The sequence below is a fragment of the Cyrtonyx montezumae genome, unplaced genomic scaffold (genome assembly GCF_038088225.1).
Source record: "Cyrtonyx montezumae isolate F1298 unplaced genomic scaffold, pur_monq_1.0 scaffold_4, whole genome shotgun sequence".
Taxonomy (NCBI): Eukaryota; Metazoa; Chordata; class Aves; order Galliformes; family Odontophoridae; genus Cyrtonyx; species Cyrtonyx montezumae.
In genome coordinates this window covers 7254728-7280678 of record NW_027072045.1, presented here as the reverse complement: position 1 = coordinate 7280678, position 25951 = coordinate 7254728, and the positions used below count along the sequence as shown (strand labels likewise).

Below are 25951 nucleotides of genomic sequence, written 5' to 3'. Positions count from 1 at the left end.
ACGCCTATCTCCTAAGAACTCCTTTGTCTACAGCACTTGCACTTGCAACTGGCTGATGATACCAACCATCAAGAGACACCAGCCTAATCTCCACGTATGGATTTGAACCGTGAAAACAACAGGCATGGATTTTCAACAGTTCTCCTGATTTATCTGTTCAAAAAGCTATTTTCTCAACAGAAAAAGAATGAAAATGCCACTTGAAAGAATGTGGGTATTAATTTGGATTGTCAGCAAAGAAACGTTGAAATTGCAAGGGTTATGGATTAACTGCATGCTGAAATGAGCTGTGTATCTATTTTTAAGGGTCCCAAATTTTTAAGTTCAAAGTGAGGTTTATTTTTCTGTAGTGAAATAACAGGGAAGTTGAAAGTGTATATTAACAAAAATCATCTAAGAAAATGCAAAACTAAAATTAGTAATGGTGAACTGATTGTTTGAAGAGAGACAACATTGAGATCTATTGGCATTTCCTGAAACTGCATGGAAACAACTTCCTTGCAACTGACTTTGATTAACTCCAATTTCTGATTGTCTGCATTAATCAAAGATGCCAGAATAGAATCCATGCTCAACCAACTCAATTGCCTCTTTTCGAGCTTTTCCAAGTGATATAAGCTATGACTGTCTCCCCAGCAGAAGAAACAGCACAGCCAGAGTGCTCCAATAGAAGTAAAGCCATATTCACCAAGAAATAAAACTAAAAGCTTACTGAGCTGAATGAGCTCTTTGAATGGACAAAAAGGAAGAACAACTCCCATTCTCCAAATCAAATAATGTAAAAGAACAGATTAAAAACAAGAAGCGACCAGATCCTCAGATAGTGTAAATCTCTGCAACTCTACTGCCTTCAGCAGAGTTTGCTGATTCTCACTAGTTGAGGAGAGGCCTAGAGATCTCAATTATATTTTGTTGGGCACTTGTTACTGATAAAAAAAAAAAAGATTCATTTCCCAGTTGCTATTGATCTTTATGTAATATGATCTTTCTTCATATTTTTTTTACCATCTTGAATTCATCCAGGTAATATTTGTAGTGCGTTTTTAAATGAATGCTTTAAGAGTGTGGAAATAATAATTAATTTGATATGCTAGCTGCTGTAGAGACTGTATGTACCAATTTAAAAGAGGCTAAATTAGGCATGTACAGGCTCTAAACAGTAGATGATAATGCTTCCCTCTGTATTTCTAATTGGGAAATTGCTTGATGACTCTTCAGCTAGGGCCCTTAGAAATGACATACATCCTCCATGAAAGGACGTTATGTCTATTCTAACAGTCTGAAGTGCAACGGCACATTTCGAGGCATGCTCAGCTCAACAGCCAATGATAACCTTACGGAGCTGCACCTTACTAGCTTTGGCAGAATGCTAATAAATCTCCAGCCCAGAGGGTACTCCCTGGAGAGGCCTGGCTCCTTACCTTTGACATGGGGGATGAAGTGGTGTCGGAAGGGGGAGTTGGGGCGGGAGTCATGGTGAGCGGAGCTGAGACTGCTAGTGCGCAGGTATGACAACCGCTGCACACCAGTAGAGAGCAGCTCTGCAGCAGCAGGGAATCGGGGGGCAGGACAAAATGAAAACAAAGAAAAACAATAAGAGAAAGGCAGGGAAGGAGGCTTCAAAGGAAGAAAAAAAAAAGGCGTTAAACAATTAGGATTCTGAGAAGAAGGAAGGAAAAAAAATAAAAGGTTAAAAGACGTACCGAAGGGTTCATAAATCTTAAGACAAAATTACAGCAAGTAATTGAGGAGATGCCCAGATTTGAACTGCACTGCTGATTCAGCATACTATATGATCTATGCTTTGTTATCAGTAAGTAGCCTGCTACCATCATGCAAACGTCACAAACATGGATGCTCAGTTAGTTAAGAAAGCAGCTGTTTTGCAAAGTGCCTAACCAAAAAAACATCAGTCAAGAGGCATGCAAGCTGCCTTCCATTGTTTTAAAACATTCCAAAAGTGCTGCCAACGTCAGGCAGGACATCAGGGCACAAAAAGGCTGCAAACTTTTTCAAAACTTGAAGCATTCCTATTTTGAAGAATGTGATGCTGACAACGTCAACACAGTGCTTCATTTCTCTCTCAAGGGCAGCTGGAAGCCAAGGTGGAGTTCTCTGGGGCCTCTGAGCTTATTCAGGGAGAAATTACTCTTGCAAATAACAAAAAGTACCATTAGGAAAAACATGGTAAAATACACATGTGCTGTTATTCAACATGAATGACACTGTAGGAAAATTATACATTAATAACTACCTCAAAGCAGGGTTGCAAAGATCAAAACAATTAATTCTACAGATGTTGCCTTTATCATAGGAGAAACAGTAGCAGGTGACCCACAGATGAGATCACCTGAGCAGAGATCAGCTTGAACAAATATTATCTGAGAACATCCCTCAGACTGAACTTGTGGAGATTATATACATTTGGATCCAAATTCTTGCTCGAGTCCGTCAGATAATTACACAAACTGAATCTGCTTCTGAGGAAGGCACTTGATTGAACAGAAAGTAAAATTCAATCATGGTAAGGTCTGGATTCATTCATGTCTCCAATGAAGCAGAGATGGAAAAATCCCCTCGGAATTGCCAGAATCAAGAGACAGAAGTTTGCAGCTTTTTCATGCTTTATAAATCTCTTTCAGTTTTAGATCTAATGTCATTTTAAAACACAATCATGTTGTCAGCACTAAGTATCAGACACAATTTGCCTCAGTCCCACCTCCCTTGAGTGCTTTAAATAAGGCATTCACTGACAGACACAATTAGCTGCTTTCAGCCCACCCCCACTAGGAAATGGCTGCAGCACTCATGTTCCACAGTGGTGGCTCTATTATAAATCTTTAATTTTAAAAATGCAGCTCCTATTATGTATGGGCTTTTGTCAGGCCAAGTGTTCATCAGCAATCATCAAGAAAGACAGAATTGCATGACTGCATCACTTAATTTAAAAACAGGTCACAAAGATTTAATTCATTACCATTAAGAATAAATTAGTCTTGAAAAGTATTCAATGAATTGCATTTAGAGATATATTTTCATGTAGTTTGGGGACGGATGAACACTTCAGCTTCATGTATTGCTTTCACATATGCAACCAGAAATCCGAATGCACGTGGAAAGTGACTGACCTATATGTTTACTGTATTATACATAGAACTTGTACAGCACTGCTAAATCACTGAAAAATGTATCGTCAAGTGTGCTTTGCAATTGTCTGTGATTTTAAATAAGAAACCTGGCATGCAAACTATGAGTCTGTGTTTATAAAAACAATGAGTTATTCGCAATATCTGGGTTATTTGCTGTTCAGTCTGACAGTCTGTGGCTGCACCAAGCTGCAACTAAATGTTTTTATAGACAGGAAGAATCCTACATTAGTGGCTGCTGTACAGTCAAGTCGTAACTTTTGTGACATGTTACTTCTCCCAAATTCCAGGATGAAGTTTGTGATTGTCTGCTGTAAATAGTTGCTCACTTTCACAAACTTACATACATTTGACAAATAATTACACAAACAAAACCAGAAAAATCAGTACTCATGATGTGAGACGCTCATCGATCTCGGGCAGAACACTGCACCAATCAAGATCAAAAATCAGGTAGAGAAGGAGATATTATAATATGCAACAACTTCTCAATCAGCTGCTAAGAGAAACAAGTGCTTCTCTGTGCCACTAAGCAACATAATAAAGAAACACTGCTTTTACACGTACTTGTAATGCAGTTGCCCTTACCAGGTCTGTGGAAATGCTGAGGGGAACGTGACATGGTGGGCGTGTAGCTATGGCGACTGTACACTGGAGAATTAATAGAGCCCTGACTAGTAGACCTGTGAATCATGCGATCCCGAACATCTTGATAACCCTGCAGAATAGAAGCAATTAAAATGGAATTCATTAGAAGATGTAAATGCACATTACACGTTTCTTTTAGCAGTGCTTAGCTTTCATGGATCTGAAAACATCCACAGAAGGTACTGAAAAAAATATATTCCTTAAGCTTTCAACCTATTTCATTGTTACTGAATGAACAGTTACCAACGACCTGCCCCAAAGACTAAGATCCGTTTTTACAGCCAGTGTCTGAGATCAGTCTCAGAAGGTCCCAGCTCTGCCTGTCACTCAGGGCAACGTCTATTACACTTTCTATAATCCTGGATTCCCCATGTTCCTATGGCTACACAGGGGAAGTTGCATTCAGAGCATCCTTGTCCTGCAGCACCTGGTGCAAGATACATGAGCTAGTCCTCAGCTAGATCAGCTGGAAACCAGCAAGAATTGAACAGCTGCAGCACAGAGCTATCCATGGCTTCATTTACCACTTGTCTCAACCAGCTACAACAAGGGTCTGCAGTACCCAAATTAGATCTGTTCCACTCCCTCCCCTCTGAAAACAAGACCCCTTCTTGTGCAGTGAAACCCAATTTTCTCAGATTCTTGTAAGATAATGCAAAACAAACCCAAGCCATAAAAATTAGAATGCACACACAAAGCAAACCAAAGCAGGACAAAAAAGATGGAAGCGATTTGAATGAATGAAGAAACACAACAAATGGTAAACTCTTTTGTTTGTTTTTTAAATATGTACCAATCACTGTGATTCTAACATTGCAAACAAGCAACACTTCCCCACTCCCAAAGTGATAACACTTATGCAATAGCATCTACAGCATTCTGACAAGTGACTGTACCAAAACTTAATGCCATTGCAATGTTTAGAAGAGTTCGAAGGCCAAAACAGAACAAAACCAAAGCAAACCAAACCATAGCCATGTTTTCTTCAAGGTAAAACTACAGCTGTCTTAGTAGCAACTGTATAATTTAAATGCTTAGAGAAACATTTTAGGCAATGGAAGTCCATAAGTCAATGTCACCAGAAGGATGAGTGTCTGAGAAGTGACCTCTGCTGGACAAATGGTGCTTTGTATCACACAACAATTGGGTAGGGGCATCAGATTTGTTGGGTTTTTTTTATATACCATCTGTCCATGGGAACTTATTTTCTCTTTTTAAGAGATCAGAAAACATCTCTACATGGAAAAATAAATAAATAAAAAGATCAGGCCAGTAACAAAATTGATGCCTGCGTTTGCTAAAGTGAGTCATTCTAATTATGGTAAGATGAGGTTTCAGCACACTTACTTCTGCAGAAGGAGTGGGTGATAATGTCCGTGGTGACTGCAAAGACATAAGAAAGTAAGGTTACAGAATCATCATTGCATGTCTTGGGCTAGAAAACGGTAAGCCAAAGCCTGCTGCAGACAGAGGGATATCATACAGCAGTACAGAACAACACTGTAGGCGTTGCTGAGGCCATCGTGATGCTGCAACTCGTTTTTTCCACATTGCTCAGGAACTGGTCCATAAATCACTGAAGCACATAAAGTTTCTGGGAGAATCTTTATAAGCGTGATTAATTCAGTCAGATATCATGCAACGACATCTCTCAGCCATCTAATCATTGCGGTAATTAAAATATAGCTGTAGAGATCAAAATCAGAAAGGGTTATTAATTTAATAAGCATGCCTGTTATGAAGATATCTTTAAAGTGGAAATTAGAAGTAAATAATCTTCACTCAAAGCTTTGCATGGCATCAGAAATACAGAATAACTTCCAAGATGAAGCACATTTTTCCTCCAGTACACATATGCTGGCAAAAATCTGCTTTTCCTCAAGGCTTTACATTCCATCCCCAATGCAAAGCAGTGCACAGATGTCATCATTTCTTTGATATGATCTCTCTCTAAGTTAGCTTTGTGCTCACCCACAGTTATGCATGGAGAACTGACAGGAATTACAAGCGTGTATGCTGAAGGAGCTGTGCAAAAGCCAGAGGTCAGAAACATGCACAATACTTCCAAACAGTTTCTATTACAGACAGGGAAACTGAGGCAAGGCATATCTTTAGAAACCAGCTCAAGATCATGCATTAGTTGGTGGTACAAACAACTACAAAGGCTATGTACAATTACCAGCTATGTATCTTTTATCATAAGATAATTAGAAGCTGGAAGATCAGGATTGAAAACATTTATTTTTATGCATTACATTTCAATATTGTTTAATTGCCATAGTAATCTTGGCAGGAGATAATGCTTTCAAATAAGAGCACAATTATTATAGAACAAGACAGCTGTTAAGATCATGTCTCTGAAGCAAAACTGCTGACTCTGGTCTAACTTTGATAATAATGATATACAGCAGTAGTTAGCATAAAATGTCTGCTCAATTTCTGGTAATAAATGTTCACCTCTACACTTTGCTGCGTGAAGCTGTTTGTCTTGCATGGAACTGGTGATGCCGTGAATGCAAAGTATCCTAACAAAAAGGAAGCATTTTTGATTTAGGTACAGATGTCCTCCTTTACAGCAAGCTTCCATAAAACTTGTGGAAGACTGCTCCCTGGCTGCCCATCAAAGCCTTACAGTTATTTTGCTTTCCTGCTTTCTTAATTGTTACAGCTGCACAAGTTCTATGCAACAAAACACTATTGCTTCATAGATTTAACGGCAGTACCACAAAAGCTTTGCTAACAACAGGAAGAATACCACATACAGTGCTCTCCAGTATAACTCTCAGCAAAATCAACTGAGAACTGATCCAAAACTTACACAAGAATGAAAAGAGCACGCTTTGTGCTATATTTTCCCACATTTTAATTCAAGTATTCCATGTGTTACAATATATAAACCAATTTCCATAGTCTGCTGTGGTTGCCTACATGCTCAGGTAATGCCTACTGTAAACGGTAGTCAAAGGAGTCAAACACTGGGAAGCAACCCAGAAATTGACTTGTTGACTCCATAACCAACATTTCAGGTATTTCTACTCCATCACTATCTGACATCATTTTGTTGCTTTCGGGGAAGCAGCACCACCCTGTGCAGCCAGCTTACTGTTTTAGCATTCACAGAACTGCTGTATCTGAAACTCTGAGTCTGCCCCGTAATGCTTGGTTCTTCAGGGCTCGTGGTGCCTTCTAAAATCTGGTCTATCACAGAAATCCTTATGCTAGTCAGCTGCAGTAGACTGCAAAGAAAAAGCTCAGTTCTTAACAGCAAGACAGTGCAAACACTAAGTGCTGATTTCAGATTTAAAATATATATATAAAAAATAAATGGGCAGATAGCCTGTACTGACCAAATTTAAAGCAAAATTTCTACTCCTTGCAGCAGGCTCACTATTCCACCACTTTGAGAGCTAAGGGGTGCTCTGATACCCAAAGGTGTACAGGACATTTCGGGTTCTGGATAATTTTGGCAAGCATTATTTTGGTCACATTTACAGGTGTGATCCTCATATCTTTATGATATAAGTTCTGGCATTTTGCACTGACCTCACATTAACTTCCTGATTATTGAACTACTGAGAAAAAATAATTTTCACATTTTACAGCAGTGCATTTACTGAAAGCAGTTACAGACATTCTACGATTTCAGCTGACGCTGAGCACTATAAGTGAGGGACATGCAGGTAACATGTTGCTGCTCTCAATATTTATGCAACAGAAGTCAGAGCTGAGGGAAGACTTCGTTCCTGCACTGAGCAGGCTGCTGCTAGCAGGGCAGAAGTTACAGACCTGAAGAACCAGAACAAGTTCATCACTTTCTGGAGATTTTATCACTGCATTAAGGGTCATTTATTTATAGATCTCATGCAAAAATGCCTTCAGATACACAGAGCACCCTAAGACACAGTTCTCATCTGCGGTGCATCAGAAGCTAAGCTACCTGTTCACAAGCTTTCTCCCACTTCCCTTCTCACTGCTGTTGAATCTGTCGCTCAAGAAACCCGGATTTTTAGCTAAAATATCCATCTCCCACTAGATGGTGCTATGGGAAAGCGTTTCTCACCACGGGCTTCCAAAAACAAGACTGGTATTTAATTGAACATGAGAGATATTAGTGAGAAACATCTCAATGCATTTCCCTTTCATTGCAGTGAAGGAGAATGTGTTTTGTCACTTTCTGTATTTGAAGTACAGTTTTCTTGTAGCTCACTCCCTGCATTTAAGGTTTGTCTGCACTACTGGGTTAACTTGAGCAGCTCTTACACACACATCTTTCTCACCTGACTTTGGTGATTGTTATCTTCTCTTTAAATCGTGGTGAAAGGCATTTCTAGGGTACAATTTTAAGCTCAGGCTCAGTTTCTAACCCCATTGCAAATACACACTTTCCAAAAATGCCGCAGGCTAACTACTTAAAGTCTGTAAATCCCAGCCACAATTAAATCATGTCACCTCTTTTGCTTTATAATGATGATGGTGACTGATGTACAATACACCAAGATTAAAGTGCCACTCATTTATGACAACACAAACACAGAGATCACTCCACCCCTGATGGGCTTCTGCTTTCATTAGGGAAAGGAAAGGGAGGAGAAAGAGGTACAAAGAGGCGAGGTGAATTGCCCAAGGTCACAGTAGTCACTGGTAGCATCAGGTAGAGAACCCAGCTCTCCCGAAAAAGGTCAGAACCCTTTTGCTTCTGTAAATTTCTGTAGTCACCAGAAATTAATAAGATTTAATGCTGGTGATAATGCAGTGTAAGAGAACACCAAAGGCTTTCTGCTCTTCCCCAGGATAAGCATAATGGCAGATGTTTTCCAACATATGGCTTTATCAGTGAGCAGTATCCCTCAAGGATTAACTAACAGTTCCTCTGAGCAAGATCAGCTCCTCTTCTGTGAGTAACAAGAGACTTGTGTTTGTAGCTGTTTCTGTGGAATGGCTGAGACCTGTTGGAAATGGGCAGAGATCACCAGTGCATCTCAGTGGTTATGAATCAGATGTCAGCTGACCTACTACCAATCAGAATTTGAGGGATTGAACTCTTAATCTCTTATTTTATTCCAGAGCTGAACTGTCTCCTGAAGTTCCTTATCTTTATTTATAACTCATAACATTAGCCTTGTAAAATATCAAAGAACAAAACCTGTTGCAAGTCTGATCTGTTGGTGGGTAGAATATCTTGCTAAGAGAGGAGATTATCAATTACTTCAAACCATTGCCTGAATGATCTACTGTTCTTCCTTTTTCCTCAGCTTGTCTTCACGCTCAATTCACCAAGACTGTAAAGAAGCAAATTCACTCCTATGTCCTCTTAGATTTGCATTCTGGGAGTCAGATTTACTGCCATCTGGTACCACCAGACAAAATCTACTTCATGACCTTCATTGGAATCACTTAAATAGTAACTGCAGCTATAGAAGTTCACCTGAGAAAACTGGGGAACCCTACATTCTGAAAGTTACCCTTAAATACAAGTTTAAGAAGATAAATTAGATGGCTGCTTCTCTTGTTGAATTCCTAACTGAATGCCAGCAGTTTAAAATGTGAGGCACGTATTTCCAGACTGCAACTCACCAGCTTCTTCCAGGTGGAAGAGCAGTTCATCCTGACCTACTTCAGATTTTACCCTTTATCTATGTCAGTGTGCCCCAAAAATATATTTCCAATCAATCTGAGAGAAAGTATCCTGCTTTTTTTAATCCTTTTACTGCCACAGAACATCATGCTAATTCCTCGTATTCTGTTGTGAGCACTTGTGCTTTACAACAATGTGCCTGCTACACAGCACAATGCTAGGCTGGCTTTTGCCTTGTGTTCAGGACCCAAAGACCAGAACACCCTTTCAAGTTATGAGAACAGACACACAGACAGCCTGCAACCTGTCCCCCATTCCTCTGCCAGCAGCTGGTGTTAATGCAGACAAGAAGCAGACCTGACTGTTTAACTATGCACTTTCCCCACATAAGGCATCATCATGACTGTTCCCATTTAATCCGGATCAAACAGACAAAAAGCACTTTGAACAGCAGCAGCAACAATACTGAAGAGTGTTAATTAGAAATTATTTCAGAAGAGGATAGAAGCGTAGCAGGCTTTGAGTAAAGCTTATAGCAGAATGGGTTGCTTGTCAGATCATTACCTCTCCAAGACTCTGTCTCTCCTGTCTGTCCTCGTAGGCGGAAGTGTAGAATGGCTCATAAGTAATTAGGTCTGGACGTTCAATGTCATAAATGGCCTTGACTTTGGGAATGGCTGCTAAATCCTTGTAATCAAGGATCTCATTGTCTACTTTTGCCTGAAGGTCAAAGACAGAACATAAATTAACTTACACAAATGCACTGGTAATTTCTATTGTACACAATTTATGATTCTGTGTATTTGTTATCACACTGTTGCTACGGAAAACCCTTTTTGGCACTCTACACACAAAGTGACTGCTTCTTGTTCTTCTCCAAGTGGCCCTCCTCTCCAACAGCACACAGTGTTTTCTGAGTTTAGGAAAGAAAGAACATTACATACACAGATGTAACACAAAAGTTCCTTATCAACTGAACTGAGCTGGAAACTTCAGCTCCACAAATGACTCATTCTGTGTCCTAAGGCAAGTCATTTCACCTCTGTTCATATTTTTCCATCTTTAATATGTGTGACATTATCAACTAAGTTTGTAGATCACAGAGATTATGAGAGGATTCCATGCAGGATACCACAGACAGAACGTCAATCTCTAATTTCACACATGAAGAAATACAACTCATTACAAGGAAATAACAAGGCAAGCAGGACTAGTTGTCAGGGCTAGGCCTCAAACTCCCTCCCAGCTGAAATCACTATATTACATTCATCACTCAATCTACATGCAAGCTACTGACTGAAGTGGGATTACATTACATAGGATAATCTGTAGTACTAACAGTGACTATTCTTTCATTAGAGCTGAAAAGAGCTCTCAACTACTTCAGAACTGGAAGCAGGAAATCAGTTCCAAAAAGACAGTTGCACCCATCAGAAGGAGCTGGAAAGAGGTCTTCCTTACTGTTAAGTAGCTAGTATCTTTCCTTACGTAAGACTTGTTCTTAGAAGTGTAGTTTTATATGTGTGGAAACACAGCAAACTTGGTAAGGCTGAGCTGTTCTGTCATTCACCCAATTGCTCTTGATCCCATACTGCTTTTCTTTAGAACAGAATTAGTAATGACTTTTTTGACCCTACAAGACTTCTCTACTGACAGCACAGAAATGCCTGAAAAAGTGCTACGAGGAGAACATAATTATTGCTTTGGAATTTTTAAGCAGACCTTCAGCTGATGTGTGTCTAACTGTCATTCCTTAGATCACACAGGCTCAAAAAGTACCAAGAAGAGAAGAAGATCTTTTCTAAACTTAATAATTCCAAGATTCTATGAAAGAGGTGATTTGATTACTGAAAGAATCTACATCTCAGTTAACCAGAAATAAAACAGTGTATCAATAGCCTGTTAGTCTAATAATAACAGTAGGATGCTTACTACTCTCTTTTAAATCCCTCCCTTTCCCCCTTCTTTTACTTCCATAGCCACATCTGACTTCTAAAAATGCAGGATCAGCCAGGCTTCCTTCAGTGTGCCTGACCCTCCTCCCCACGTTCTTGCAGCTGCTGACAGCAGACCTCTCAAGAACTGCTATTGAAGTGCAGAGATAACACATCTAACAAAGTCAACTGACATGCCTGTCTTCTGTCCCCCTTCACATCACCCAGTGATTTCAGGAGATGTACCAAATGTTTGCTTCGACTGGAAAAGCTCTGCCCTGCTCTTGAAGTTCTGTAGTAATAAAAACTACATTTGTCGCGAGAATGAGAATTTTAACAATTTAACCACTAGGATGAAGGCATTAGCATCACCATAAAATAATTTTCTGAGCATGGAGTATTTCATGTCCAAGCATGGGCTCAGCAGCTTATTTATCAGAAGGAATACTTACATAGATAGTGTGGCCTGGTGAGCCAGGTATACTGGAACCTGGTCTGGAATAAATACTTTCTGATGATGTTCTGGTAGGCTGAAAAATAAACAGTAACTTTTCAGAGCCACCTAAAGCAATTAACTTGGTAACTTTGGATATAAGTGAAGAAATCTGTACATATCTTGAAATTAACTGCATTTAGAAAAAAAAACATCAACACAAGATCAACCATTCTGGAAAATTCCACAATCTCACAAGGCAAGTGTACTCTTTTTTTTTGCAGAAGGAGTGCTGTGAGAAGTGAAGGAGGTTCTCTAAATCACATTGTGAAAGACTGACAATAATGAAAAGGTCCAAATGGTACCTGCCACAGTCACTGCAAGGAGCCATACAACATACACTTCAGGATGGTCACTTTATCAAAACATTAGTTCACAAACAGCAAGATAAATCAGCAGCCAGTGGTTCAGCAGCCAAAATTACTGAGAGGAGCAGAGCACGCACCTTACTGCTTTCCAGACGTTCGGTCAGTGGGTTTCCATTATGAAAACAGAATTGCATTCAGCCTTTTTCAGTAGAAGGACCTGAAATACTTGGAGCAGTTCCCTATATCTGCAGCACAACTTAGCTGCAACCTAAGAGCCAAACTGTTGCTTGAAATGTCATGACTCCCAGCATTGCAAAACTCCTGATGTGTAATGACGATGTCCTGAAAACTGAAATTCAGGGGAACAGTCATACCCCTACAGAGTTACATTTGTCATGCATTTAGTGGATTTTTCAGCATTTCTTCAGTATTAAGCACTGACTCTCTAGGGTAAGTTTTAGGACAGCAACTTAGTGCTGAGATGTGAGAATCCTGAAAATTTTATAAATTTGAAAACCATGTATTTAATTAAAATTCATCCAGGCTATTGGGGCAAGAACTCATACACTGAGAATGTAGCAGACACACAGAGTTAACCAAAGACAACCCACTTCCACTTGCAGAGCCATGAACCATTTCTGAAAATAATCAATTGTATCACAAAGCAAGGCATCAGTAGATGACTCTGCTGACACAAGTGCAGTAGGATATGTCAAAGTCATTGAAAATTAAATCTTGTCAGCTATAACACTGAACTAAGGGATCTTCTGGTCACTGACTGAAGAGAAAGAAGGCTCAGCAGCCTGGCTTTGTGATTTTTCTTAGGAAATGAGGAAATGCTGGAACTGAACGTAGTGAGACTACTTTCTCATCCCTCAGCATACACTTTCTGATCAAAACCTCCAGTGCTCTGAGTCTTTCTACCTTTAATTATATTTCCTTATAAAAATGCTGAAGACTGCGTGTAATTGGATTTCTCTGACTGCATTTGTGGAAATGAAATCATCCCATGCAGGGATGGTCAAAGGAATAAAGGGCTTTGAACATGTTCCACCAAAAAACGTGAAGATCCAGATCAAACAGAGAGCAGATGTGGCCATGGAATGACACAGCCACCAGTCCCCTCCGGAGCATGTCTGAGAACGCCTTCTCAGCTGGACCTCTGTATGTTTCTTTCCTTTTTCCTCTGTAGCTGCAAATTCCTAAATCCCAAAAGGGAGCGCAGAAATTTCTCAGCTGCCCTTTGGCTCCTCCCATGATGCAATCAAAGAAAAACTAAACCAACAACAAACAATCCACTTGTTTTATGGAAATGTTACAAGACCTAAGCTGGCTGTTGCTGAGAAACACTTTATCCCCTTTCACTCAGCTCTCTCACACCACTGAGCAGAGACACACGTAATATGTTGCTGCAGTTGCTATGGAAAGCAATTGTTTTCATTACAACACAGGGAACACGACCACGAACTTGAGGTTCTGTGAGGGGTGTCTGTCACCTTCTACTTTTGGCAGATGTGTTTTTAGGAGTTTTGTCTGATTAATTTTCCCTCTTGTAGGAAAACAAACTCAGGAGCCAGCTCCAGCTTCTCGAAGTGGCACACCCTGTGGGATGTGCTTCCTCCGGCTCTTTCGTAATCACTTCAGAAAATAAGAACTTTTCAGTTCTTGCTCCAGCCCCGAGCCTCACCTCTTAGTGCAACTGCTAGAATCTTTTTTAGCAAATAAAGATTCCCTTGTGCTTGTTACTGCAGTGACTGTACTGAACAGAGTCGGACGTGGTAAGAAGCCACACCCTGCTAATGTATTTTTAAGGCACTCTTTCCTGAAGTACCGGAGTGGTTGTCAGATGGACTGGCAAGTCACAGCACCTGCTCTTCAGTTCCTCTCTACGCTCTCTACCATGCCATTATCACGGCCATGAGCCAGAGATGACACTCCTCAGAACCAGTTTTCTATTTTCCATAACTTCTGGTGTACACTAATTTAACCTCCCACTTATTGCAGAGCAGGATGCCACCCTCCCAGTCACCACCCAAGCACACTGCTCCTCTTCTGAGCACTTGAATCCAAGCAGACTTTTCACTCTGTGCTACCTCTATTGGCTCCCAGTCCTGAATCTTGTTGGATTTTACAATACAAGCCCAAAAACAGAGCACGAAAGAGGACTTCTACACCTCCACTCGCTCTCGCTGCCTCACTTGGCCCTGTTTCTTTGAATTTCCACTGCAGATGGTCATTTCCTAATTCTGCTGTTTCTCACATGGTCTGTGAGCCTTCACAGATCTGCACCTTCCCCTAAAGACAATTGCAGAGGAGAGCTGATCAGGGCACAGGTTAAAAACTGGAAACGTGGCAGATCTCAATTTAACCTTTAGCTTTATCACATAAGCATCTCGTGCACACAGTACCGGAAGATAACAGCTAAGGAAACTAGAGTAAACCTCCTTCAGTAGGAATGCATCCCTTTAGAGGTGTTTCAGTCCCTCCCAACAGGCCTGGGAGACCAGGTCTGCACTCTCAGCAGCACAGCAACTTAAGTCATCTTGTTTCTGCAAACGGACCTGGCACATTCTTTCCATATCTGCTTTTTCTTTAGGGCATCAAATTCAGCCTTTTGTAATGACACCTTTGATCACAGGAATTTAAAGAAAAAATTTATTAAGTGTGATAAGTATTTTTTTCTTGTAGTGTGTGGCCTTTCTTCACATTTTTGACTGGGTAAGAAACATTTTTTTCCTTTCCTCCTCAACCCAAAAGCACATAACACCGGTATAAATGTTAATATGGGATGTCTGTAGCACATACAGGAAGCATATGAATGTATATGGGAAAAAAAAAAAACAAAAAACAACGAACAATAGAAATTCAATCAATTGAAATTCATATATATCATTTAAGAAACCAAAGCACAAAGTATCTAAAACATCTGTAAGACTCCTCTGTTTAATCACAGACCTCTTATTTCAATGTTTTTGCTCTTCATTTCATGCATTTGTCTTCAATGCAAAAGTTCTTCACCAACTTCATTTCCAGCTTGGCAGAGGTAACCCCAAATGTCATGCTCTCGATGCTCATCCTATTAGGTTCATTGTGAATTTCAGCACTCAGTTATCGTTATCACCCATGCATAAGCTCCAAATTGATTAACTCATTATTTTGACATGAGATTGCAAAGCTTGACATGTTCATCTGCATTTATCTCAGTCTGTCATGTCATCATGCAGGGCGCATCATCTAAATAAGTAACTGTTTAAAATAAAAGCATCTACTCTGGAGCCATTCACATCATCCAGTTAGTGCTGCAATGTGGTGGCCGTGGGTTTTGAAAGTACAGATGTTCACAATCATGCACTATTGAAACTTACAAGTGCAGGCAAACAGATCAAAACTGATCCCAAGAACATCTGGCCAAACAGATGCACTATTGTTTAACAAAGGCATCGTCAGCATTGTCTACAGTACCTGCCTTAGTTTTTTGATAGAGTTCATAATGCAAGGTGGTGATAACAGCTGCAGAAGAACGAATATGATTTCACTTAGTAACATCGAACATTACAGTTTAAACAGATCATCTAAATCCCAGAAGTTACTGTAAGTAAGGCATATCTGTAAACTAGAAGTTTAACACGTAGTTTACTCTACTTGGCAGGCACAACTTTGCAATAGCAAGGAATTTGGTAGTCCCAGCACAACACCGATGTGAGTACCTGCTTCAGCAGCTACATGGTTTTTAGACAACTTACTCAGTTTGTGGGACCATTATAGACTGATTTCCCATGGATTTCAGTAGTGTTCAGTGGCAGTGTACCAGACCAAGAAAGTACTTCAGTGCTACAGCGTTCATTGTGCCTGTCTGCCAGTGCAACTCCAGACATGTGTGTTACCTTCAAATGCACAGAGCCTGGCGTTATTTCCCTCCCTTAAAAATTTACAATATGTGTACGCGAAGACAATAAGGACAGGTTTAGTTCAAACTCACACAGACGTATCTTAGTTACAGCAATTTTTTTCTTTCCTTTCTAGACAAAAAAAAAAAAAAAAAAAAAAAAAGCCCAAAAGGAACAGGTATTTTCAGCACAATCATTGAAGGCACACAGCTACAAATATAAGGTCTTAAGTGGGAAGGACATAACAGTGAATTCAGGGGTAAACTCCCCACGGAATTCACAAGATTTCACTCTTGTTCTTAGTTTTCTTCCTCAAAAGATCTTAAATAAGATATTTTGATACCAAATAGTAAGGTTCTTTGAGACAGGTAGCAAATATGGTTTTAAAAACACTAGAGTCATTGTTCAGCTTAAGACATTTTCCCCCATATTCAAGTTAATCAAATTTGCTGTCCTCCTGCTACATTTAGCAAACAATTAATACCTGTAAATATGGATCTCAGTCCACAGAGAGCTGTCCATGGCAAAAATCAGCAGTTATTGCATGTGAAGCATATATTTCTTCTATATTCAGTGATGCTCTTTTCATTTCTTTCTTGCATTGCCTTTGGCATCAAACTCCTAGTGAAATGCCTGCCTTCCCCTGACTTCAGTAAAACCTCCAAGACTTAAGTTTGGCAGCTCAGAACTTTTCTTGGGCTGGTAGTCCTAAGTGCCTGATGTGTACTCACTGCATCACATTGGCATTTAAAGTGCTTAAAGTACATTTCCATTTGAAAAAGACACTGAGGATTGTCTTCTCCAGGTTACATACACCATCCAAACAGCTATCAGTAAGGTTATCATATGATGCAGACCTGCAGTAGACATACACCTCTCCTGTCTAGTCAGAAAAATAACGTGCCACCATGTTAGCAATCAGACAATGGAACTCACTAGCAGCAGGCTCACCTGAGGCTCAACATTTCTTCCTGACTTCAGTGTCTAAGGTGGTCATAGATCTAAGAGATTATCATGAATTCTTGCTTTTGGGTAAGATTTTGAATTTATTTCCCACTAGCTATTTGGTACTGACAGAATTTCTATCTCCAGGGATGAGCTCTTCTCTGCTGGATATAATTTAGTATACAAATGCCAACAAGACTGAACCACAGGTTTGGAGAAAGCTGCAGATATTATATATTAATCAGGCACGTTCTCGCTTACTATGTGCAAAAGGTTTTTGCATCAAGCAAAATGGGTGAAATCAAAATTTAAAGTTTTCATGTAGATTAATCTCCTTGGCCCATCTTAACAGCAATGACAGCATCTTTTGTTTACTCTGCACAAGATCATGTGAAGTCAAAATCTGCTTTGAATTACAGTTTGTATAATCAGCATGTACATCTTGACAGAATTAAATACCAACTAAATTTACACAAGAAGATATAATCTGACCCTGAGCTACAGCTATGCTAGGCAGTCTGCAATAGGAGAAAGTCTACCTTCATTTTGCCACAGGCCACACCTATTTTTCCTCACACATTTTTTCTAATACATTAGATAGGATTCATTTTTAACCCTAAGACTCTAGGATTTCAACACTGGAAACTCACTGCATGCTACACTGACTACAAGAAGGCACTACACTGGTCTAAAAGATAAGTGAAAAAGTACCATACTGCTATTTTTACTTCATTACCAGGTGAAAGCTTCCTCAGGTAAACCTGTATGGAGAATAAACACATGCTCCTCCATGGAAGATAGCAATTAATACACAATCACTGCTCCGGAGGAGAAGAAATGGAAGCAGGTGGTGTTCTCAAGTGCAAACACCCTCACGTAAGCTTGAAAGTGGAAAGGTAGCCCAGAATCAAGAGGACAGGGAGGACCCCCTAACACCAACTTGGATGTTCTGCTGCTTACGGACAGGCAAATGCTCACGAGCAGTGCACATGGCACGTTCAAATCCAAGCACCTTGCGGATACTTTCTCAACTGAAGTTTTCATCTGCAGTTGGTCAGTAAGTGTAAAAACAAAATGGATGCAACTGATAGCAGTTCGCTTTCCTAAAAAGCACAAACCATTGTTCATGTAGTAACAATACTAACTATTGTTACAACAATAACTATTGTTACTATTCTTAACCATCCCTTCAAACTCGAATGCTTTTTATCATTCTCATTTCTTTCACATTTGCGCTCTTATTTTTGTTTCAGATGAAAAACTTCCTATGGTACAAATGAAGTGTTTCATTAAACAAAATCTCAAACGTGAGAATTCACAAACACTGCACCACATGACACAAAATACAGTCAGTGCCCAGGGTGGCAAGTGATAGAAGGAAAGCTGTGTGGCAGAAATAGTGGCAAGCACAGCAAGTGACAGTGATAAGGAATCTTCTCAGTAAAGAAGACCCTTATCGACACTGAAAACACAACAGCAAACCTCTGCAGAGCGTGGTCTGCGCAGAACCAGACTCTTTGGATAAAAGAACTCAGATGAGGAATGCTGTCATGAAACAGAAAAGGAAAAAGAAGAGTGAAAAGGAAAGCAGTTTCCCCAGCCCATTGGTTAAGCTCTTTTTCAGTCAAGTCACAAGTTACAAATAACTGCTCGTTAGATAATAACCTGTGTGCTATAGTATCTGTTACTTGCTGATCCCTGTACAATCACAGACAAGCAGATAGTTGAACCTAAGCAATGTATATTCTAGATACATAAAAACAGCTGCTTTACCCTCTACTTGTTTCAACTTAATAAACCTCTACAGAAAACCCAGTGGGAGGAAGACCTTAATCAACCACTGTTTTTCTGAACTCAGTCTGAGATCTTGATCAGCTAAAATGCTGATTACTTTATATCACAGTTCAGTTAATGAGAGAAAACAGAACTGGCTGAAAGCTTATAAAATGACTTCCATGATAAAATGGCATTTTGTTCTGTTTTGCTTCACAGGGATAAAGGAAATCCAACAGAGTAAGGAGGTTGTGTCAATAGCAGAGCCACCACAAAATCAAGGCTTGTCCCTGAAAGACAGTGTACTTTCATTTGAGAAGTGACAGATCAAATTCTGATTCTCCATCACAACTAAATGTGTGCAGTCAAGAAACTGAAGGTGAATAAAGCCACAGGTCATAATTGAGAGGTGATAAGCTTAAATAGCACAATTTCCCAGTTTCGCTTGTTTCTGTACTCACCTGTTTGCTATTGCCCTTGTCTGAGTAAGCAGGAACATCTGGCAGTCACTTAAATGAGCACAAGTGGTCAAGGGAACTCAAACTGATTTTAAATTAATTAGCACCAAAGTAGGTACAGACTCTCTGCAATGTAAAGTTGAAGCTAAAAATTCTCAACCTCACCAGCTAGCTTCAGCACTGTGCATTTCCAACTTTAAAGATGTATTAAACATCTGCACAGAAGATCTCCGGGAATGAGGTGACCTTGGATAGCTGTGCAATGACATCTCTTGTGTTTCTTCCCCCCCTTGTTGAGTATTTTTTTTTCACTTCACTTGTCTTAAATTGCCTAGAAAAACTCACTTAGGGAAAAGTCTTGCAGGTGGATGAATTCAATTAAAATTACCTGAGAGAGAGGGGGACTCGCATGTTTAAATGTCTGATGGGAAAAAGGAGAAAATATTTGAAGTCTTTGGCCATTTTGATGGGGAATGGAAATAAGCCAACCAAGTTATAAGGCCAGCTCAGAGAAAGTTCATGAGGGCAGCAGTGTAGTCAGGAGTGCTTTGACAAGGCTTTTGGGTACATGCAAAAGAGAGCTATTGTACCCCAACCATTCACTGCTAAGCACAAGTATTCTGACACTTATCCTGGACCAAAGCACTGTCTTACATTCAATTTGTTAAATCAGGAAGAAAATTCAGACCAGCGTAAAATGTACTGTGGTAATTGCTAAACATTAAAAAGGAAACAATCCAATTTTTTAAAGCTCTTTGTGTGTCTTCCAAATACTGAGCACTGGCATAAACTTTCTGTTTGCTCCTTGGGAAGTACAATAACACTACATCTGTTTTGAAAGTAATTCAGTCCCTTAAATGATAAAGCTAAAGCTGGTTTACACTGTGATAAGATGGTCACTGAGAAAAGCAGCTGTCCACCATCATACAGGAAATCAGAACAGGATAATCCAGCAAATACTGGATGGTAATAGTGATGTTTGGTCCTCACATGGTCACCCACAACCAGTTCTGCTCCTGTACCAGGAGTACAGCCCACGCCAACATGAACTCTGCTCAAGAGAAATATATTCATACATTACCTACATTCATAATGAACTCACAGAGAGGGACACCTGAATAAATCCTAAAGGACCAGGGTTCCTGTGAATGACCCACAGACAAAGCACAACCCACAGGATAATCTCCGTGCCAGTACCTCTCATTTTCCTTGTCTGATAGACCTTAAAGCCATTCGATTTGTATGAAGTCCCTAATATTCTATTCTCTAATATTCAGAAAAAACAACAAAGTTCAAAGGCACAACCGAGATATCAAAGAGAGTAAACTGTCCAGAAGCCAAATTAGTGAACACAGGCGTAAAATGGTCTGAGGCATAAAGTGATGAGTACAGTATTATTTCCATTAAGGACCTGATCCAGAAAGTTCTCCTTGGTATGCTGAGGTGATCCCAAGGATGCCAGCCCTTCCTAGCATTCAAATTAGGATCTCTTTAGTTTGGCATTGGATAGCAAAGGAATGGAGTACATCTCAGCTAAATGCTGCAAATAACTGCAAAGAACAAGGGACAGCTATTGAGAAGTTATACAGATATGCAAAAATACTATGATACTTCATAGCTCTTGCCCTGTTCACGTTTTACTCCACTGCCCAATAACTCAGATATATGATGATCTGTCTTAGAGACAATGGCATATCTGCATTATCAGTAAACCATACCATCTTCAGGGTAATACACTGAAACTGATGATGATGAGTCTAAAAACCACACCAATAACTCTGAAGTGCTGACAAAGTTGTTCTGCCACTGTGGTGACAGCTATGCCACAATAATCACAGTAAAGTTACACTTTGCATATAATGTTCAGTTACTAGGTGTGTAAAATATCCAGTGTGTCATTGCCACGATTTCAGCTTACCCGTAGCTTATCTTCAGTCTTAGTGGATTGCTTACAGTCGGGATGCCAGACAGTGGAACCTGGAGGGCACAAAAAATGAAAAGAAAGAGAAGAAAAAGAAAAAAATCCTTATTCAGAGTAAAGCAAATGATTTCTGGTCATGTGAACTTATTCATGAAAAGAGAACCCCTTCAGTGAATTGGACTGAGAATCTGTATGAACTATGTGAGCCTTTCACATTCGATCCTAGTTCATGAGAAGTACAAACGAAACAAACAAACAAACAAATAATCCAAAGGACAGAAGGTTTGAATTTTGGGTGGCTCTATATAGAGCCAGGAGTTGGACTTGACGATCCTCATGGGTCCCTTCCAACGTGGGATATTCTGTAACTCAAATACTTGATGCACCTACAGCAGCCTCTTTCTGGAGCTGTCAAAGCACTTAGTACAGCTTCTTAATTAAAACTCAGTTGTAAAACAGCAAGGAAGCCAGGCAGTACCAGCTGGAGGGACTGAAAGACAAAGGGTCCTTCTGGTAAGGATGGAGGGCAAGGGCCACAGCAACCTGACCTGGTTTCCCCTTATGTACTACACCATGCATAAAAATTACAAGTCCGCTATTACTGTCTAAATCCTATGATTTCCTTGAGCTGTAGCTGTGCTCAGTTACTGTAAAATATTACTTTTATAACCTCTTCCCTTCAACTATGCAGAACACAATGGGAAATATTTATTAAGAAAATTCACAGCACAGCAGTCAGGGCTGTATCTCACCAGCTGCATCAAACTAATGAAACCAGGATGACACACGGCACAAATTATGTGAAGGTGCCTCTCCCAGAATCAGTTACTGTACCTGGCATTGGCATACACGTTGTTTCTGTTTCCTGCTCTGTAAGGTCAGTGGCATATGTTGCACTAGCATTTCCTCATGGTGTGCTCCAGTCTCACATCCTCCCACAGAGGCAATGTTTCCACCATTTGCTTTCCAAAACATGGGATTCTCTCTCACATTGTAATAACTAAATATCTGGCTGTGCCCATGGGCTGGGAAGGGGCACTGCCAACCCTCCCCAATGCTTTGGAACAGAGCATAAACTATGGTTACTGCTGGGAAGCTGCTGCCACATTTTTAGCAGATCCGAAATAGAGCAGAAGCTAATGCTGATTTTTAACACTGACTGCAGCTGTAGTCAAACTCAATCCAGCAGCCACAAAGCCTTGTGTGACCCTTGTCTGTCCTCGGGAGGGAACTTCACCTTTTCACTCTGTCCACAAAGAAACCAAAGGGCAGTCCAGGTCTCCTGCTGGTGAAATATTAGCTCAAGTACAGCCAGAGGACACCCCACCCTCTGAGCCAGTGAGAGGGATGGATCAGGGGCCCTGGACACTTCACTCTGACAGCCCTTAGATGGCCCGGTGCAGAAGTGAAGAGCAGCAGGAACTTTCATTTCCCAGCAGCACACAAGAAAATCATCATCATCAGAAGGCTGGAGAGAAAGCTGTGATTCTGGATCAGAGTCTGAGAAGTCTGGCTTCAAGTTTGAGCCGAGGAAGAAGAAACTGTGCAGTTGGCAGCAGGGAACCATCAGACAACAGGGGGAAGTGTACCAAGAGCCTTCTCTGTAAACAAACAGCAGCTCCCTAGCCAGGACCCCACAGTGCTGACAAGATCAGGAAAGAAGCACAGCCTGGCCTGTGCATTTGCTAGGGGGTTAAACACATCCAAGTACTCAGGAGGAAACAAGCTCTGTTACATGGCTGAAAAGGTAACAGTCAGAAGGTTTAGGGATAATTCTTAAATTTGGTTGTGGGACCCTGAGAAAAATGTCTTAACCATCCCAAAGTGTCCACCTATTTTAAAATAGATGCAAATTTCCAAGCTGCACAGCCCCTCTTCTTCCTGATGGAAACAATTCAGCAAATTGTAGCTAATCCCATTCTTAACATATGTTTGTTTGCTTACTTGGCAAACATCAACCAACATGTTCCTTTATTCAGTTTACCTTGCACATACCACTGACTGAACATGCAGTTTTCTAAAAAGCAGTGACTCAATTACACGTTGAATAAAGCTGCTTTCCTCTTGCAGGCTTGCTTTTGTACATTTCTATTACAAGCAGTTACCACAAACCCACCATACTCTTCTATTACAGAGTGATATCAACACTGCCTTTTCATGATCAGTAGAGAATGCAATTAGAAATGAGACAGGAGCTTCATATTTACACGTATTTAATCAATAGTGCAATTTTTGTTCTAGCTTCAGTGTTGTGGTGTTGTATTTTTATTACAGAGAAATGCATGGAAGGCTGTTATTCTGCTCCCTAGGGGAAACTATTTGGACAGTGTCAGCATATCCATTTCAGCTGAGAGCTTTGCTCAGGAAAGACTTCTATGTCACCTACACTTAAAAGCATGCTGAATCCAGCAAGGAAACGGCAGTCTCAGCAATAACAGCACTTGGTCAGAAAACAGCTTTATACAATAAAGCAGCTCAACTTGTGCTGCTTCTCCTGAGAGTGAGCATGAAGAACACAAACTCACAGCCACAGAAGAAGATGCAGCCAAGGAGAGAAGGATGGCAGGACTAGGAATTGGGTCTCTCTCCTCACATAACACCATGTTATGCTGGAACATAATCCAGCTTGGTTTAAGTAGAAGCAACACCTTCTGTCTTACTGGGATCTGCAGAAATTTAAACCACAGCATGACCAGTCAGTGTGAGTAGTTTACACCAGTTCATGCCTTGCTGTTACTAATACAATTTCTGAATTAATCTGCTCACCATGTACTCTGTACTTTAGCAATGTGATGTGAAGAAACTAAGATTAACACCTGTCAGGTGGTGTAGCTGCTGCTTTCAAATTCTTCTTTTGAATTTGCCATCAGAAAGCAGATTTTCTACCCAACCCTCTTTCAGCCTCTCCTTGCTTTTGCAAGGAAGCATTGCTGCACAACCATATATCTAATTCTGCACAGCTAGAGGCAAATGACTCTTCACAAGGTCAGTGAGAGATGAAAAAGATGGACTGTGCAAGGGAGGACAAGCTATAAAATAACAAAAGTCAGCTTCAAAGGAATTTCTTAACAATGTTATCTTATTTTGGAATTCCTCCAGAAGGAATCTCTCCAGGTTTTCAAGAAACTTTCATCATTTTTTTCCTACTTTTTTTTTTTTTTTTTTTTTTTTTTTTTTTTTTTACAATTCTTGCAGGTGCATCAAGCAAGTTTTCTAACTTAAGTACAATATACAAATTCCTGACATTGAGGTCTTGGACAGAAAAATTACAAAGTCTGATTTTCTAGTTCTGTTGTTCTGTTACAGAGACATCCTTACCTTGCAGATACATTTCTTCTCCTTCTGTGAACATTTGGTTGCACCTGCTGCATCGTGCACAGCTGGGATGATAATGCTTGTCACCTGCCTAGAAAAAAATGGGAAATGAGGGATCAATACATTGCACTGCATTGTAAGCACACAGCATCCATTGGCAGGCCTCTGTGTCATTTTCTCTCTAGTTCACTCATCGCAATATAATATTGTCTTGATGTGATAGTAGCTAAGGGAAACTAATACCTTCCTTACTGCTTCAATCCCAAGGTCTGTTCAGCATGGTATCCTGCCCTCAACATAAGGCAGTAGTTTCTATGTGAGATGAAAGGATACAAGAAAAAGCCTAGAACAGCCCTTCCTCTTCACACCTTCCCATTTAGGTAATCTGCACATTAAAGACATCCAGGTGAGAGCTATGTCCCAATCTATCTATTCTCCCTGGCTTTGCCCAATACATTCTTGAATCTCCACTTAAAGGTCCAAAGCAATGAACGTTACAGTGCAGTCAGACATTGGTTTAAACCCTCTGCCTCCCCATCCTGCAGACATCATTTATTTTCTCAATCGCTCCATTGTTAACAGATGAATTTAAGCCACGAATGACAGTTTCCAACCTGCCACTGCATTCCTTGGCTGCTTTCCCAACACTGCTGATACGGGCATTAATGGTGGGAGAGCTTTCCAGAGCAACTTTTGGGACCATTAACTTAATTCACAAATGTCTGACTTCAGAAGATTCGTGGGTGCAGACAGCTTGAGCTGTCTGAACTATTAACCCAAAGATGCTAACGACTCTAGATCCTGTTACATGAATCCAAATCCACTGAATCATTCTGTCTCTTAAATACATTGATACTCATAATAATCTAGGCTGATCAGATTTCAGGCCTACAAGGACAGGAAAAATGAAGGTACAGAGAATTTTGATTTCCTCTCCTTAGTACAGCAAAGCAACCAACGCATCACAGACTAAGTAGGTGAAGTCCAAACTAGGCTTTTTCAAAATGCTAATGAAAGTAAAAATCAAATAATAATAATAAAAAAACCTAACACCAACAACATCAAAACAGTGACAAGTACTGGATTCTAAAAGACCTTAAACACTGCATCTGACTTTCTAACAAGTTAACCCCGTATGCTTCTGAAAGTATTCCCCAGTGACATACACAAAACACCTGTATGCAGCATAAGGCTGGGAATGCTGAATGAGGTCCAAAGGCAGTCTCCAATTCAGACAGTTCAGCACTCAGCAGGAGCCTATACACTTCCCTGCACTTTCTGTCTTATACAATCAATATCACCTTTAGAGAGGAACAGGAATTTTATCAGTGTTTGGTAAAGTAATCCCAACTTCTGAGCATTCCTGAAGTTCCTCAGCAAAATGAAGGTCAATGAATCTGTTTATCAAAAGTAACTTCAAGCATATTTCATTTAAAGAATGCAGCAAGTCTCATGTGCTGGGAACTGCTCCCAGTCAGTGAGATATAAAACATTTCTAGCAGGACTGACTCACTGCCGGAAAGCATCCTCTCCAAACAGGATGGCGAT

At 40.2% G+C, this 25951-nt stretch overlaps 1 protein-coding gene across 13 annotated transcripts in view; it reads right to left on the bottom strand.

Moving 5' to 3' along the window:
• The window catches only part of ABLIM1 (actin binding LIM protein 1), a 164887-nt gene that overhangs the window by 18530 nt on the left and 120406 nt on the right, over positions 1-25951 (bottom strand). For 6 of the 13 annotated variants that reach the window (XM_065746018.1, XM_065746013.1, XM_065746014.1 and 3 more), the window contains 9 exons: positions 24407-24494; positions 21086-21144; positions 18419-18481; positions 15567-15614; positions 11756-11833; positions 9934-10089; positions 5142-5177; positions 3735-3864; positions 1422-1541 (listed from right to left, as the gene is read on the bottom strand). In XM_065746018.1, the coding sequence (XP_065602090.1) occupies positions 1422-1541; positions 3735-3864; positions 5142-5177; positions 9934-10089; positions 11756-11833; positions 15567-15614; positions 18419-18481; positions 21086-21144; positions 24407-24494 (778 nt within the window). The remainder of the gene's footprint in view (positions 1-1421; positions 1542-3734; positions 3865-5141; positions 5178-9933; positions 10090-11755; positions 11834-15566; positions 15615-18418; positions 18482-21085; positions 21145-24406; positions 24495-25951) is intronic. The other 7 variants (XM_065746022.1, XM_065746023.1, XM_065746025.1 and 4 more) reach the window with 5 other exon arrangements.